The sequence below is a fragment of the Tauraco erythrolophus genome, chromosome 25 (genome assembly GCF_009769465.1).
Source record: "Tauraco erythrolophus isolate bTauEry1 chromosome 25, bTauEry1.pri, whole genome shotgun sequence".
Lineage (NCBI taxonomy): Eukaryota > Metazoa > Chordata > Aves > Musophagiformes > Musophagidae > Tauraco > Tauraco erythrolophus.
Genome location: NC_141489.1, coordinates 2,612,236 through 2,629,832, shown reverse-complemented (window position 1 = coordinate 2,629,832; position 17,597 = coordinate 2,612,236). Strand labels below are relative to the sequence as shown.

Sequence of the window (17,597 nt, the reverse complement as noted above, 5' to 3'; positions counted from 1 at the left end):
GTTGTTGTTGTTGTTTTTTAATGTTTTAAACATTTTTAAATAGGAAAATGTGGTTGCTAAGACACAAACGTTGCCAGGGGGACTCAGAGAAAAGTTGTAGCTGAAATTACTTGCTTTTCCCTTATAAATAGATCGGCGTTCAACTTACCGGCATCTCCGCGAAGCAGGAATATTATCCCTATACTCTGTCACCGACAAGGAAACAAAAGCACAAAAGAGGAGGTACCTGCTGGAAGCCCCCAGCAGATCCCCACCACACCTCTGAGCACAACCCAGCACTATCCACCTTCTCGGACGGGATCTGCCTCCAGGATTTAACCACTTCTCCTGCCGTTTGCCGTCTCTTGCGTCGCTCTCCAAGCCAACGCAACTCTGTTTCCCCACGTGCCGGTCAATCGTTGTACCAACAACACGTGGACTTCCCAGCAGGACCAGGCACACAAGGTCCTTGCTGGAAGCACTCACACACTGGCCAGGCAGAGAAAAAAAATCGACAAACACAAACCAAATTCACCAGATGATGCTCAAGCAGCATCCTAATGCCTCGTTTCCCTCCTCAGACTTAGCATTGCTAAGGTTTGAGTCATACTTAAGCAGAGACAGACATTTGAATTTTTTTCCGAATCCAGACCTCCTGGCCCAGCTCTTCATGGAGGTGCAACAGGTCCAGGTTGAAATTTCGCAGCCTTTGTGGTCTGGCAGAAAAACCTCAACGTGGGAACGGAGAGGAACCATGGAAAAGTTCTCCCCTGAGTTTGCAAAGAGCCTAAAACCAGAGCTCTGAGATTTGGAGGCATCTGAGCAGTAACACCGCGATGTCAAACATCAGAAATATTCAATTTGAGCATATAAGGCAAAAAACTCACAGAACTGGGCTAGTGTTTCCTAAAGATTGGGGAGTGGGCGTAGGGAGGTCTCCAAACCAAAGGCATTTTTTACAGCATTGAATTTTTCTGCCAGAATTAAGGTCATCACAGCCCTCTCCTCACCATGCCTCTCCCCATCACCGGTCCCCCCACTGCAGCATTGCCCAGACCCCCCCTGCACCCCCACCTTGGCCCCTTGCTTCAAAGCCTGGTTTCACCACTGAAGCTGCTGATCGAGGTGGGTTTGGACTATGACCTGGGCTGTGATATGGGGTAGGTCAGGTATAGTCCTGAAGAGCAAGAAAAAGAGTGGTAGAACCCTATCAAAACCCCCTAAAAATTGAGCAGGATCCAAGAAGGACAGAATGGGAAAGAAGAGCACCTCTTTTCTTGTCCTGAAAAGGGACCCAGCTCGCAGTCTGCTCAGGAAACACTGATTTAAACGATGACTTTTCTGCATCTCCCATAAAGAAAAAGCAAAGGTCTCCCAGAGCACCACCCCCCTGCCTCCAAAACACTTTCTCCCATACCTCAACCGAATGTCATCAGTGCAACAAACTCTAACAACTCAAACTCCAACACCTTTTCTCTTAAAGGCATCTTGTGTAATTCTGAGCTGCCTTCTTCCTTCCTTCCAACTCCAGCCGCCCGCTTGCCCTCACATCCTAAACCTTCACAAAGCAGCAACTTCTCTGTAAACCACAGCCCAGTGAAAAGCCTCCGCGGCCGCAGCGGTTGCCGCTGTTCGCTGGGGGACATGGCCAAGGCAAGAGAGGAGAGTCCCAGCTGCGCCTGTGCAACAGCAAAGCCAGAGCTGCAGGGTGGCTGACGGGAAAGAGATTTGGGGGTGGAATAAAAGGAAGAGGAGGTCGAGAAAGGAATATGCAAATATGTATAATGATGAGATTAAAGCGGCAGCAGAAAGAAAAAGCAGAGAGAAAACTGGGCTCATCCTTTGAAGAGAAACGACCCAAGAGGCCCCTCCTGAGGAGATCAGGTCAAGCCAACAGAGACATTTGGCTTCTTGCAGTTGGAGGGAGGCAGAAGTGAACCAGCCGTGGGATTTTGGAGAAACACGGGTGCATCCTCCACACAAGAGTCTCGTACAGACCCACTTGCCTTGGCTAGTAGTTATCTCCAGCAAACAAGCATGACATGATTAATCCTTTCCATCAATCATCTCAGCAACCAGAATTTGATCTTGGGCTAATAAATCTGTCTAATTCGTTTCTCCCCATTAGCTCTTTTTCGGAATCACTTTGTAGATGGAGAATCACGCCTAATAATTGATGAGATTTTTTCAGGGAGCTGCCAAGTATGAGAAGTTGTCCATGAGCATCCCTTCGAAAGCCTCGGAGAACTCACTCCTGTTCTTAGAAGAGCTGCTGCATCTCGAGTGCAGAAGAAAGGGACTGGTTGATGCCCAGAGCGGGAAAAATGCTCTACCTTATTTTCCATCCTCTCTTAAACTGCTGCACTACCCTTCCACTCCTCATTTTCCCCCACTGAGCCCACGTAGATGACACTGGCATGGAGCTCACACCACATCCACCCAGCTAAGTGCCAACTTCTGAGAGGAGTCAATACCTCGGTGCTTCAACAGATGCAAGAAATCTCAAAGAAAACTCAGAAAAAACCTTATCCTCAACCTGCCCAAAGGAAGACTCTCATCATCTCCCAGACTTCTGCAGTCAGTCCTCGCCAAAGTCAATACATCAAGTATCTGCAGACAGGACAAATTTAGCAGTAAGTAATAGAGAGGAAAGATGGATGAGTTTCATACAATACATCCATTTTGCATTATCTTTCCATTCTAATTGGCTGGCGGGTTGCCACGCTCTGAAAGGCTCTTTCTGATGCTCCAAACGTGCCCCAAAGCCAAGCCCAACTAACCCAGGTGGGTTCCCACCAACAACAACCCAACCCCAAACCCCAACGGGACACACTGCCTCTGACAAATGGGTGGCAGGTGACACCCCAGTTCCCTCCCAGCCACATCCAGCCACCAGGCAGCTCGGTCCCACTGCGCCCCAGCAGCCAGTGAGACACACTGAGAGATTTTCATCCCTCAAGAAAAAACTAAAATTTCAATTCTCAAACTGACCTTAATCAAACCTGACTCCCGAGCTGGCACTGGCTGGACCATGATCACATCAACAAAGGTGATGTTCAAAGGCCAACTTTCTTGCAGACCATCAAACGTGGAGGGGATGCAGAAGATGTGAGACTTGTTCCTCACCCCATCTTTTACCCGTGGACCTCAAAGCACTTCTGAGATCATCACTTCAGAGCACGGCACAAGGTAACAAAGTAAAGCAGCCGGGCAAGGGAACACACAGCATCATCTGTACGTCTCCAAAGCGTCGAAGGGAGCACGGCCAGCTCCGCACGGCCGTTAGCTTCCCTCCATCCCTGACACCGATACAAAAACCTGAATAAGAGCACACACAAAATAAAGTATATTCTGCATTTCGGTGCATTCTGCACATTTCAGAGCATCTCCCTTCATCCACCAGAGCCACTTTTGAGTAGAAAAGATCCTAAGCGTGGATTCTCACTCAGCCACCTCCCTCCAGGAGCTACGACATCGGCCACCGACACAGGAGACGTCTCGGCTCCCCGGGTCTCCTGCCATGCACCCCCAAATCCTACAACTCATAAAAAGCTTGGATGGTGTGAAACCCTCAGCACAGCCATGCCGACTCCCGTCCTCATTACTGCCTTCGTTAGGGTGTCAGGACAGGGTGTCAGCCTGCAGCTGGATGCCACCCAGGAACCTCTCGCCCACTTCTTGCCACGAGAGGGGCCTCCCCCAGTGCCCGGCATGCGTCTCTAACTGGTTTCCAGTGGCTCTGAAGATGCCACGGGCTTGGTGATTCTTTGAGATGAGAAAAAGAAAAGCTGAGCAGCCACGCAACGCGTCAGGCAGCTCCCACGCAGTCGGCCGCAGCGACCCCAAACCCCGTCAGCGCAGGCTCTTGGGGGGGTCTTGGACCACTCCAATATCTCAGTAATTAAGCATCATTACCAGAGTGCCTGACAGATTCGTTTCACAAAATTCTGCCTACAGAAAGCGCTCAGGGACATCTTTTAATTCCGTATTTCCAGCTCCCTCGGACAGTGGGGTGTTGGCTTCTTACTGGGGATCTTACAAACTCCGCAGCTTCGAGCGGGGGAAACGAGGGGAAATTCGTTAAGGCCCAGGGGAGCTGCAAAGATTCAGGGCCCCGACGACTCCAGATGCACAAGCACACGCCAGCGCCGGAGCGAGAGAGGAAGAGGAAACAAAAGTGCTTGTGACTTCCGAGGGTTTTTCTGATTGAGGTTTGTGTCGGGAGGAGGAGGAGGAGGAGGAGGAGGCAGCACAGGGACCAGTGGCTTTGAGGGCTGCTCTGCTGCAACGTTAAAGAGTTCTGGAGCAGCCCCTCGTGCCTGGCAGGGGCAGATCTGTCAGATAAGGCTGGATCAAAAATGGATACGCGGGTGTCTCCGCGCAGGGCTCTGTGCCAGGGGCACCCAGCCTGTTTTACGCTGAATCAGGTCAAACCAGTGCAGCGATTGCAGGCAGACAAGCCCTCCGAGATCAAAGCGGGGTGTAAAGGGAGAATCCAGAAGTTACAAGGCGGATTAGACTATCTCCTGAGCTTAATTCAAGGGTGGAGACCCTTTCGCCAAAACTCGAGTTAAAACCTGTGATGCTGCACTCAGACCTGCCAGTCCTCCCAGTTTGGGTGGGGAGGTGGCAGGGAGGGCGTTCAGACCTCCAGCAGTGAGCAGAATGCTTCTCCCCATCATGTCCCTCATCGCGTTGGACACAAATCCCAGCCCTGATCCCAGACAGCAGCTCCCAAAGCCCCTTCCAGCCCTGGCACCAGCGTTGGCAGGTGGGGGCAAGGATGACCCATGGATCTGCGGCAGGTTTGGTGTCTGAGCCCCCGCTGGGGTAAAGCCACAGCCTGTTTTCCACCAAGAACTGCAAGTGAAATCAAAATGCTTCCGTTCTTCTGTCTAAGGGAAAGTAAAGAGAAGAAACTAACTGAGATGAACAAGTGAGGCTTTTGTTTTTTTCTTCTTCTTCATTTCCAGAATAAATTTTAAATCGAAGAATTGAGTTCTTCACCAAATCTGGTTGAAGCTGGACTCACTTTCTCTTGAATTTCCTCTTCAGAAAGGAAGTGAGGGCAAAGCAAAACTCTTCTCAGAAAACGCACACTAGTGTCTTCACCGAAAAATGGAAAATTAAGGTTTCTCATGCAAAGTTCACAAAATCACTCATGGAGGGCAGGAGGAAAGATGCCAATGAACCCACCTCAGCCAGCTTGACCCCAGAGCCCGCATGGATCCTGCCATGCTCCTCCTCGGGCATCTACATGGGTTTGGGAGAGAGTTAAACCCACTCAGCTGCTTCCTTCACCTTTACAGAGCCGGAGCAGCAGCAGAGGAGACGGAAAGTTTCCAGACAGGGGAAGATGTCTCCTGCTTGTTAGTTTTGGGGTGGTTTTTTTAGCAAGAGGGTGACGAATAAGAGAGGAAAAGACTGAAGTTCGTGTAGGACAGGAGCTGGAAAATGGCAAAGATGGTTTTTTTCTACTCTGCTGCTGTTCACCTCGTTACAGAATAAACAGCGGTGCCAAGGCAAAGCCATGTAACGCCCGCTGCTACTTTGGCACAGGCAACACGAAATGCCAACCCGACAAACACACAGCAAATAAATCCAACGCACCGTTGGGGAAATTCAGCACAAAGCTGCCTGAATATCTGATCTGGACTTTTTCCTGAGAAAATTCCCCCGAGACACGCTCGTGCCCTCTCTCCTGTCCACCTTCCCCAAACATCCACAGCACCGAGTTTTACTGGCACAAACAGCAGCAGAAAGTAGCTTCCAAAGTTGCATGAACAAGTATTTGGAGGAACTAAATATAAAATTCGAGCTGTAAAACGTTCATGCCAGGCGTGCAGGGGTGCGCAGCCGGTAAGGCACGGGAAGAGTATCACTGGGCAGATAAAGGCACCAGGGGAAGGTCTTCATTCAAGCCACAGCTTTGAAAAAGTCACAAATATTCTCTCCCCCCACTACGTATCACATATAAAAGTCAGAGTCGCTTTGCATCTCTGCCATAAGCAAGAAGAGGTTACAGATGTCAGAGACATTCGTGGCGTTATTAGCTCAGCTGTAACCGAACACTAAACAATGACCATATAAAGTTCATCTAAAGTTGTGTATCTAGGCTCAAATTCAGCACATGCCTCATTTTACCACCGAAGCAGCCCCACTAACTTCAAAAGGACGGCCCCCCTCTTTAAAGCACGTCCTTGGGGGCCTCGTGGATCCACGCCTAAAAGCACGTCGTTAGTACGAGGTTCTTGGCTTCTCGTGAAATGCCACCCCAACAAACGACTGCGTGAAAGCCGACAGCAGAACTCATCCTCCTTAGAGGGATCACAATTTTCTTTTCCTCTTTGCTCATCCCATCGATTTGTTTGTAAATACTTTTACGGCGGAGGCTCCAACCACAGGAGATCACAAAAACACACGTGAGCATCTTCATAGCAAAGAAAACACACATACATGTGTGTGTGCCTATAGACAAACTACAATTCACCCTGATGATCAAGCCTGCTCGGACGTGACCAGTATATATTCCTTATCCAAGGAATAATTTGGATGAGATGGACAGCCCTGGTTTGAAGGCAGAGCCACCAAGCTCACCCCACTCCGGCCGCGTTGCTGTCGAGGACGCGGTGTTTCCCGACACCTCGCCAGTAGGGAGGTGGGACCTGCTGGTCCACCTGCTGGTGGGACCGTCGCACAGGGACCGTGTAACAGGGGGCAGTTCTCCGCACCCAACGCGCTCGGGAGGTCGGAACCCACAGCTTGGGATCGCACAGGAGTTTCGGCAGAGCCAGTGCTTCCCAGGGGATAAACGCTGGAGAAATGCAGAGCATCTCAGGCATCGCTCCATCCACACCTCGCCCAGCAGCAGCTCTGTGCCCCTTCTTCTGCACCTCAGCCACGGCTCCTCATCCCATGGGCGCTCCCAAAATTCCCAAACTGTTTGACAAGCCTTTCGCCACGAGCACTGAACGCAACGGCTCAGCTAAGAGCTAAAAAATAGGGGGATGAGTAACTCCTCCGGATCCGCCAGCGTGTACCCCAGCACCCACCCCCTCCTTCGGGGCCTTGGGGCAGCACCCACCTCCGCAGCATCGCGGGGACGAGCCGGGATGGGGAGCGGGGGGGACAGTAACTGCTGAAACCTCCCGGGTGTCAGCTGGGTGATCCAAATCTCGAGAAATAAGGAGGAATCCCGACAGTCGGACTTTTTCAAGAGCACTCAGCACGTCAGGCGCTAATCACTTCTGAAAACGGAGCTTTTCTTTAGGCGCTTAAACGCAAGTTGGAAAAATCTGGCTCCAATTGTGGGTGAAAATCTGGCCCCGAGAGCCTTTTTTTTTTTTTTTAATTCTCTTCCCTTTCATTTGGCTCTAGATCACAATTCTCCTGTCTCTTCTACACTCCCATCTGGGAGGCTGTTCCCCCAGGATCTCCACTTTTAACTTTTTTTTTTTTTAAAAAAAAAAAAAAAAAGGAAACTACAACAGGACCTTCGTCGGAGTCAAAACTTTCTCCTTTTCATGCGAATCAATTTCCCTGTAATCTCGAGCGCTGTTTACACATCGCAATTCCCCTGGACCGTGCGGGATTTGCATCTCGCCGCGCGCCGCGTGGAGCCCTGCCAGCTCCCAGCGGTTCCCGGCGCACGGGGCTGCTGCTGCTCTTATTATAGGCGGATCGTGTTCGTAGCATCTTAAAGTCAACCTTCAAAATAAAGCCCGGCCCTGATTCTGCCAGGGATGCCCAGGGATTAGGGTTTTATTTCCTTAAATGGGTTTTGCTCCGTACGGACCAGACGATTACAGTAGCCAGAAAAGTGTGAAATTTCAGCTCTGACCATGTCAGGGCTCCTAAGTGTCAGTTACAATAAAATAAATGACCCATTTCCTGACAGATCACGGGGGCTCCTCCAAGACAGATGGACAGATTTTTTATGTTTGTTTATTTTCTCTTTCTTTTTTTTTTTTTCTTTTTTTTTCCCCAGACAGGAAGGCTGTGTTCCCCAGCTCGTTCGCATCAGGAGGTTGGAGCAGAGTAGAGATGCTCCTACCGCTGTGCCACTGCCCTGGCAGTCCCCTCCCAACTGCTCCCATCCCATCCCTGGCACTGTCCCCATCCTCTCCTGCTGACCTCCACCAGCTCCTGGTCCCTTGCCTCCAGCCAGAACCTCAATAAACTGTCCCCCCACTCGTTGGGTTTTATCAACCTCCTCAGGGAAGCTCCCATCCCATGCAGGGGCTGTGAAGGCAACCGGAGCGAGCTCAACTCCAGGAAGATGAAGGGTTTCCCAAAAGCACTTCCCAACACACACAGACCATCCAGGTACCCCAAAGCCTCCCCTCTGAACAGGCACCAGCACCCCAAAGCTGCAGCGATAACGAAAAGCAGCCAGCTTCACTTCAGATGCTCCTAAAATGAAGCCAAATCCCAGGGAAGGGGACAAGAGTCGGGCAGTGGCCCCTATGGGGTGGACTGACAGGAGCCAGAGAAGGGCTGCAGGACCCCAACCCTCATGAGACCCTTTCCAGAAAGCCCCATCCATTGCTCACTCTGTCCGGAGGAGAAAACCGAGTGAGTTTCAATTAAAGCATGATTTTTTTTCTTTCAAAACTATATACTTAAATCTATGAAGACCATTCCAGCATCTTCCAGAGCAGGTTATGGATGCTGGACATAAACCCACAGGGAACTGGTTTCCATTCCCTTTCAGTGGGTTATTGCATCAGAAGCAGAAAACACACTGGTTTCAAGAAAACCAGCTTAAAACAACACCTTACACGAACCTTCCCACAGCTTCCCAGGGGCACAAGTGGTGTAAAATCACCAGCCTGCTCTGCTCCCAGACAGGACTCAGCTGGGGAGGGACCTCCTGAGGTCACCTTGGCCAACCCCACCGTCCATCCAGCCCATCCCCTCTTCAGGGACATGGATCTCAATGTTTCCTGCATAGAACATCTCACGGTTCACCAGAAAACACACAAGGACAGCAACGGACAAACGGATGGAGACACACAGACATCCCCCCTGCATCTCTTGCAGAAACAAGGAAAACTTTCCAGCCGAGCCCCCTGCCATCCCCCCAGCTCCACAACCTCCAGGATAAAGTTGCCATTTTTAGGTAAACCTCAGCACAGATTTCAGAGCTGAATTCCCTGCAGGATTTGCTCCTTTACTGGTGAGGAGCAGCTGACCTGGGAAGGCAGCTGGGATAAAACACTGACACACCTCCGGAGCGGACAAACACCACTGAGCTTCCCATTTTATAAATAAAATAAGTTCAGAAAACCCCTCCTGGGGAGCAGACGAGTCCCTAACTGCCTCTGCCACACTCCTCGTGCCTCTCCCCACCGCAGCTAAAAGCCATCCCAAACGGATGCAGGACGGTGTGGGACATCAGCCCCACCACTGACGCATTTTTCTCCTGTGCCGTTTGTTTTCTCACATTTTTTAAACTTTGCTGGGCAAGTGCATTTTTTACCCCCCCCAGGTACTCGGTGCGGGACCTTCCCAGATCGTTTCCAGGCTTCAAACTGGGCAGAATAAGAATTTAAAGGTGCACAAAGGCTCGAAGCCGTGGGTCAGCGAGGAGGACGGGCAGATCTCACAAACTACTACTTCTGCTGGTTCCTCCCCGCTATCCCCTGGTTTCCTGGGATCTGTCGGGCGGTCGGGAACCCCTCTCACCCACAAAACCAGAGGCAGCTGCAGTGCTGTCCAGAAATGGGTGACTTGGGAGCGCACATCCCCAGCTGAAGCTTTTCAATGCCTCCGGTCACAGTGAAAATAAGAGTTTTCACGTAAAACTTTTGAAAAGCTCTTCTCTGGTGACAGAAAAAAAAAAAAAAAAAACACTAAAAAAACCCAAAAACAGAAAAGTCTGCGACCTTTTTAGAAGGTTGTTTGTTTTTTTCCAGAAGAAACCTGCAACTTTAAAGTTTCAGGGTCCTAAATTTCTCAGTTTTCTCCTACTCTCCTCCTTAATTTTTGGGAAGGGGAAAGACCAGCATCCCCCAGGGGCTTCCCTATGCATTTGCTTTAGGTTCCCACTTCTCCCCATTAAAACTGTTCTACAAAACCAGCAGCATCATTAAAAGAACAAGAAAAAAAAAAAAACAACACACCACATCTTCCACCTATATCGACAAAGACACTTTCTATTCCTAAATCCAGCGAATCTGGGGGCCAGTGGAAAGGTGGGTGCTGGAACCAGTGACCCCAGCAGGGAAAGGGGGCTGGAGATGTTTCCTCCTGCTCCAGCCTGGAGCTGCAAACCCCTGGGCCAACCGTGGGCCATCCTGAACAGCCTGAACTCTCCCCAAACCCTCCCAGTAACTCTGGAAAACATTAACATCGCTGGGGGCTTGGGCTGGGGAGAGGCAGGGGGTGGCAGAAATATCTCCATTTTCTTTTTTTTTTTTTTTTAATTTTGAAAGGTCTCAATTTTCAAAGCGAGTACTTTAACCCCAACTTCCCTCAGCCATATCTCTGTTTGTTTGGTTTTTAACCGAAAAGGCAAAGATAGACACAAAGTCAACTGGAGAAGCGGATTCAGCCCTAGCAATTGCCACCAAGGTTCTCCAGGGAATTCAATTTATTCTTTTCTTTGCGATTTAAAAATCATCAAACCCTTAACAAAAGGCATCTACATGAGACGGGCTCTGTCTTCTATGGGTTCAAAACTTGAGACTACAAAGTTTATGGTTTAATTTTTAAATGTCACTTTTAATGACTTTTTCTGGACATATTTGCCAGTTATGGCTCCCACATGGAAAGGGAGAAATAAAGACATTTCTCTCTCTTCAGGTTGCAAATTGGTAAATATATTCCCTTCTTAGGTACGTAAAAATTGATTAAATTATCTCTGGTTTAAACCTTATGGATTAAATTTACTGACAAAATATTAATGACAATTATTTCTAGTCTTTCTAGCTGGATATCACCAAAATGTATTAATTTCCAAACAGCTACAGTTCTCAGAGGTGTAAAAGCAGCAGCAGAGAGCTCTCAGCTCAGAGCTGGGGGCTCCCAAAAATAAAGCAAAGAACAACTCCAGATTATTACCCTTTTTGATAATCAAAAAAAGGAGCAACAAACCAAATCCCATTAAACTCAGCATCCTCAGAAAGGAGCATTCATCCTGCCTTTCACTTCCCAAGCACTGCTGTAAACAAGGGTGTTGCTAATTTTTTTAATGATATTATAACTTGTAAACCAGACCAGTTTTAAGGGGAAGAGAGTGATCTGGAGACTGGATTAAAAGCATTTTTTTTGTCTCAGCACTCAAGACAATGCCTTTACTTTAATGGAAAAGAACTAGCAAACTTTTTTCAGTTCAATTTTCAGAGAATCCAAACACCAGGAGGGAGAACGGCACATTTTTCGATTAACGCTGACAAACAAAGAAATCACACTCGTCCTTATCAAAAATTTGCAAATATTTCGTTACGAACAATTAATTGCACAGTTACGCACACGCAACGAGAACATTTCTCCGGTGTGAAAACATGAATTTGAAACAAAGACTGAAAAAAAAAAAAAAAAGACAATTTTATTTCTCCATCCATTTCTCCGCACTGCACTAAATCCTCACGTCATTAACAACATTTAATAATTCCCACCTCTGCTCGGGAGCACACAGACCCTCTGAACCTGCCACTGGCTTGTGAATGATCTTTACTTAGAAAATATCCTTTTAGTTTTCAGCCTACAGGCTGTTATCAACCCAACTCTCTCTTCCCCCCCCCCCAATTACTTGGTTTCATTCTCTCTGGTCGACTCACTTCCACATTCCTCATATTTGGAATGTCTGCTTGATGGATTCACTTTTTTCCCCCCTCACCCCTCCTCCTCTCTTCATTCATTCATTCTTTCGACCCCATCAACTTCGGGCTTTTCAGCTTCCCAGCCCCAACCCCCCCAAACCAATCCTTCTAAGTAGGAAAACGGATTTTTTTTTTTTTTTCCCCCCTTAAAGAATCTTTTCTTTTTTAACCTTCTGAAGAATAAAGCCTGCAATAATTTTTAAGATTTTTTTTTCAAACCCTCTTAAGTTTCTCCAAGTTTTTCTATCAGCAAAGTTAAAGAAAAAAATAACTCCCAAACAGCAATGAGATACTTTAAACAAATCTAGACCAACTTCCAAACGCAGGTTTTTAACGAAACGACATATTTATCAGGACTGACTTTTCTTTACAGTCTAACACTTCTAAAGTATTTCGTTAAAATGGTTCCCCACGATCATTAACATAATTTGCAGCTTTAAGTGTTATTTGAAGAATCAGCGTAATCAAACAACTCTAAATCAGTTTATCCTTCTTGGGTGTTTTGGTGCGGCAGCTCCACACTCCAACCACTCTTTCTCGTGCCATATTAACACATTCAGCATTTTTTAATTAATTTCTGTGATGGGTTTAAGGACAGGAGAGATTTTAAAGAAGGAAATACACCAGCAGGAAAGATTTATATACAACACACCATTTCACCGGACGCATTAATTTCTAAAAACACCCAAATCAGTTTTCCCAAACGTTCCTATTTGCGCTGTCAACGAGAAGAAAACACAACCCAAAAAAAAAAAAAAGCCAACTTTGATTATTTTCTAAACGAGCTGGGAAGCACAGCAACGCTCATGACTTGTTTTCCCACATTTCTAAAGGAGGAGGAAAAAAAAAAAATTAATATCAGGTTTGGGGGGAGGGAGGGGGAGGTTGTTTGGTTTAGATCCCACCAAACCCATCTGATTTTGTCCTCACTGCTCACACTTAATTAACCATTTCCTGTTCTATGTGCCTTTAAACTGGAAAATCCAGTCTTAAAAACAAGCAGAAAGGAAAGAAGAGGAAAAAAAAAATAAAATAATCGTCTTCGAGGCAGCCTGCCACCCCCCCCCCCATTATCTCAGCCCTTATCCAAGGCAAGGGGAGGGGGAGGGGAATGAAAATACACCAAATTACCCCCAAAAGCTCTTTTTGGGCGACCAACCTGCCAAGTTTCCAAGCAGTTGCCAAAAAGTTGCCTTTTCCCGACCCAGAAACACAAACTACTTCCCCAAAGTGAGACAAAGTAACCGCGGCCCCTACGAGGGTGGCGGGGACCCCCTCGGACCCCCCCCCAAAACGATCAACGGTGAAAGCGACTTCTGTGGCTTTAACAGCAGCCCCCGGGGGGGGGGGGGGGGGGGGGGGGGCTCCTGTTAACCCCCTCCCAACCCCCAAAAAGGGCTTTAGCAGCTAAACTAAAGGCATAGCACGTTTTAAGGAGATGCAGGAGAAACTCAAACCAACCTTCCTTCCACCTATTGTAGAGTTCCCCCCCCACCCCCGACCCCCCTCCAGCATTTCTTTGCATTACAGACACCAAAGAAATATTCCCATTTTCAGCGAATTTCTCCCCACACACTCCTGGGGGGATGAGATCTGCTCCCCGCCCCCCAAACTATTAATGATCCAGCAGCACTATGGAAAAAAAAAAATTCAAATAGAGGGGGGGGTGGGTTTGGTTTTTTTTTTTGGAGCGTTACCCTCCATCGAGTAATTGCCTTTCCAATAACACCCCCTCGCTCATTGATAATTACGCCGCGGCGAGTAACGAGCGCTATCGATCACCCCGCCACGAGGTGCTAAAAAAATAAATAATAATAATAAAATCGTGGCGAGGAAATGATTATAGATGATTGTATTTTTTGCTTGCCTTTGGGATCAGCCCCCCTCCGCCCCGGGGGGAGCCCACTCTGCCATAGCTTGGCAAAAGTTTGGCAGCTCCCCGACGTGGGGTCAAGGGGGTGACCCCAAAAACGGAGGAGCCGAGGAGTAGAGGGGTGGGGGCTCGTCAAAAGACGAAGGAATTGGGAGAGTTTGGGTAGGAAGAGTTGGCTTCGCCTCCTCCCTCCGCGCCCGGGCGTTGAAGTAACCGCCTCGTCACGTGGCCAACGCGGGTTTCGGGCTGCGCGATCCAACGTGGACTATTTGGGGTTGGGGACTAAGTCGCCCACAGCCCGAGCAGCCCCTCCTTGAGCTGGGGAGGGGGAGGGCGAGGAAGTAGGGGGGGGAGTCTCTGTAAAAAAAAAAAAAAAAAAACAACAAATACTCTTTATATTTCCTATATAACCCCCAGCGGGGCTGGGGAGCGCGGTGCCCGGAGCTGCTCCGGCATCCTGCACGCCAGCCCGGCGCGCAACAACAAAGGGCCAAGAAGATGGAGAGGGCCGGGCTGGGCAAGGGGTGGCGGTGGCGGGCGAAGCCGCTTGGCAGGTAGATGGAAACCATCAAGAAAGGCAGCTCTTGCCCCAAAATAAAAGTTGCCAGTGGGCAGGAGGCAGGCCAGCGCCCCACGCTCACCGGGTTTTAAATCCCTCCCCGGCATGGCACCATGGTTGGTGTATTTTTTAGTTGTTGTTTTCAGTCTTTACCATCAACTCCCAGCAAATTTCACTTGTTAAAAAGAAATGTTTTTCTTTTTTTTTTTTTTTTTTTTTTTTTAAATTCTACAGTTCCCTTGGAAAACAAAAGATTTCGCCCATTTCACAGTGGAGGAGCCGAGCGAGGCTGGGAAATTCTTCCAGTGTCACAAGTTTGAAAATCCCAACCCAAAACGCCTCAGCCATCCATCACCTTGGGAGAGCTGCTGGATAATTGTTTAATCATTTCTTTTTTTAAAAAAACAAGCAAACAAACCAAAACCACTTGCTCGAAGGGGAAGTTTTCTTTTAAAACAAACAAACAAACAAAAAAGAAATTAAATGTTGATCCTCAAAGCGGCCTCTCACCTCGCTGGGGATGTATCTGAAGCCAAATCACCAACATCTCTAATTTCACATGCACATATTTGGGTATAATTTTTTTGCCTCCTTTATCTTATGTTCGTTATTTTTCTCCCCCAACAGAAATTTTAAAAAAAATTATTAAAAAAAAAAAAAAGAAATTAAAACACTGTATTACCTTTGCTTTTTAGGTACTGAATGTTCAATCTCTAGCTGTTTTCCATGAAGCTCCACTTTCCCTAAAAACAAAATGTGTCTGTTTTTTAAAATCTGGGTGGAGTGGTCAGAAAGCTTTGGATAACATAGTATCACGTGAAACCTCGCAATTTAATTCAAATTATGACGAACTAGGTACAAAAACATTTTAGGATTCCTTTACAAGGGCATTTTATTCAATATAAGACTGGCTTCAAATGGGAAGCGGTGGAGGGAGTGGTGAGTTATCTGTCTGGACAATGTTCCTTAGGAATATTTAATTCCTTAGTTCATCCTGCTTTGAGCGAAAGAAAACGAGGAATAATGTTTTAAGACCAATTCTTCCCCTTTATTTAATTCTGCCTTGTTTAATCCCTGCAAAAAGTCCTTCGGGCAGATTTCTTCCCCCCCTCCCATTCAAAGGCTCAAAAATTGTAACTCCATGGCAGAAATGGATTTCTCTTTGAAAATGGAGTGGGTTTCTTTGCTGCTGGGTTATTATTATGATTTTTTTTTTTTTTTTTTTTTTTGGAGGGGGGAGAAGAAGGGAAGAACCCAGCGGGAGGCGGGGGGAACCCGGGCCGAAAAGGGGACGGGGGGGGAAAAAAAAAAAAAAATTCAAATATTTTAAAAATTATCTGCTTCCCGGGGAGCTTTTTCTCTCCCTGCGAGCAGCATGGCGACCTTCGCGCTACTCCACACATCACATGCCCCAGGAAACCCAGTTTCAAATCAAAATGGCCAAAGTCCCAACCCACCCGCCCGTGCCGCGACGGGACCCCCGCCCCGAGCCCCGCCGGGGCGGCCGCCCCGCAGCCTGCGGGGAGCGGGGGTGGGGAGGGGGGGGGCGGCCCTCAGTGGGGTGCGGGGGGGGCCCCCAACACCACGCTGCTTTTTTTTGTTGTTTTTTCTGAGGAGGGGGCAGCGCTGGGGAGGGAAAGCGGGGTCCCACCCCACAAGCCCCGACGGAGCGCAACGCGGGGGGAGGCGACTTTTTTGGGGGGAGAGGGTGGCTGAGCTCTGAGGGGGGGGTCCGCAGCTCTCCGGGGAGGGGGAGAGGAGGAAGCGGGCGGGGAGGGAAGGCAAGATAACGCCGCTTACCCGAAAAAGTTTCGATGGCTTTCATGGCCCACTGCTCGTCGGGGCAGTCCACAAAGGCGTAGCCGGACTTGACCAGGAACTGCCCGCTGAAGGAGATCTTGTGGTCGTTGAAGACTTTCTCCAAGTCGGCCGGAGTCACGTTCTCGTTGAGGTTCCCGATGTACAGCTTGTTCATGGTGGCGGCGGTGGCGGTGGCGGCGCGCCGGGGCTCGGAGCGCGGCTCCCGGGGGGGCTCCACCGTGCGCCCGCGCCGTCGGGCTCCGGCCGCGCTCTGCCGCCCCACAGCCGGCCTAGAGGCTCTTTTCCTCCTTTTTGTTTTGTTTTTTTTTTTATAAAAAACCCTCTTTTTTTTTTTTCCTCTTTTTTTCTCGATGGATTTTTTTTTTTTCCCCTTTGGGGAGGGGGGCGGCGGCTGCTGGAGGAGAAGGAGGAGGAGGTGGAGGAAGGGGGGGGTTTTCTAGGGGAGGGGGCGGCTCCGGCGGGTGGCGGCGGCGGGCAGGGCGGTGGCGCCGGCGGCGGGGGCCCCCAAGTCGGCGGAGCGGTACCGGAGTGTCACCGGACGCCTCTCGGCAGCCCCGGGCACCGCCTCTAAATAAAACCGACCTGGAAAATGAGTGAAAATGTTTGCGGGAGGAAGCCACGTGGTGATGCGGGAGGGCCCGGCCCCCGGGGGGAGGGGCCGGGGGGGAGGGGGCGGCCGCCACTAATTTATTTATTTTAATTTAAATACTACGTTATTTACCTCCACGCACACCCCACCCCACCCCCGTTCCGAGCGGGGAGCGCACCCACCCCCTGTCCCGTGTGGGTGTCCGTGTGTGTGTCCCCCCCCCCAACACACACACCCCCGCCCTTCCTCCGCCCAGCCCCGTCCCGTCGGAGGCACTTTCCCATCTGCTGCAGCCCCCCGCCCCCAGCGCACCCCTCCCCCCACCGCGCCCCTCCCCCACCCCTTTCCCCCGGTGCCTCAATGGGATTTTTCTGGGTGTAAAAAACTTCGGCATCAAAGGGGCCGGGAGGTCCCCTGGCGCCAGGGGATTGGGGATGGGGAGGGGGGGGGATCGGTCCACCCGCCCCCCCCGGGGCTGGCCCAGCCCGGCGGGGCGGCTGGCGGAGCCCCCCGGGGGGGTTATTGTCCCCGGCATTGTTTTAAGCCCTTCATGTGCAGCCCCGCGGAAGCCTTCGGGGAAGGTGGCGGGGGGGGGGGGGGGGCTCCTCCCTGCACAAAAGGGCCCCACGGTGGAGGAGGTGCCGTTCCCCGACGGAGCCGGAGCTGAGCTGGGGGTGGGGGGGGTGCCCCGTCCGCAAAGCAGCGTGTGCGGAGCAGCCCCCACCCCCCCTTCCCTCCCCGCCCACCTTTTCTGGAGATTTTATTTTTAGGCTCAAGATAGGTTGAAAATAGCAGCGAATCCCCCCCCCCCCCCTCGCTCCCATTCACCCACCACCCCCCCCCCTAGTCCTTCCTGACTTCCCCGACGGGGCGGGCGGGGGAGCCTCGGTGCGCCGGGGGCTCGGACCGGGCGGGGAGGGGCGGGGGCGGCCTCGGTCTCCCCCCAACCCC

At 50.0% G+C, this 17,597-nt stretch overlaps 1 protein-coding gene across 2 annotated transcripts in view; it reads right to left on the bottom strand.

Moving 5' to 3' along the window:
- The window catches only part of IGF2BP1 (insulin like growth factor 2 mRNA binding protein 1), a 29,737-nt gene extending 13,526 nt beyond the window's left edge, over positions 1–16,211 (bottom strand). For both annotated transcript variants that reach the window (XM_086626361.1, XM_086626362.1), the window contains exons 1-2: positions 16,037–16,211; positions 14,919–14,979 (exon numbers count right to left, since the gene is read on the bottom strand). In XM_086626361.1, the coding sequence (XP_086482487.1) occupies positions 14,919–14,979; positions 16,037–16,211 (236 nt within the window). The remainder of the gene's footprint in view (positions 1–14,918; positions 14,980–16,036) is intronic.
- Positions 16,212–17,597: the final 1,386 nt, after the last annotated feature.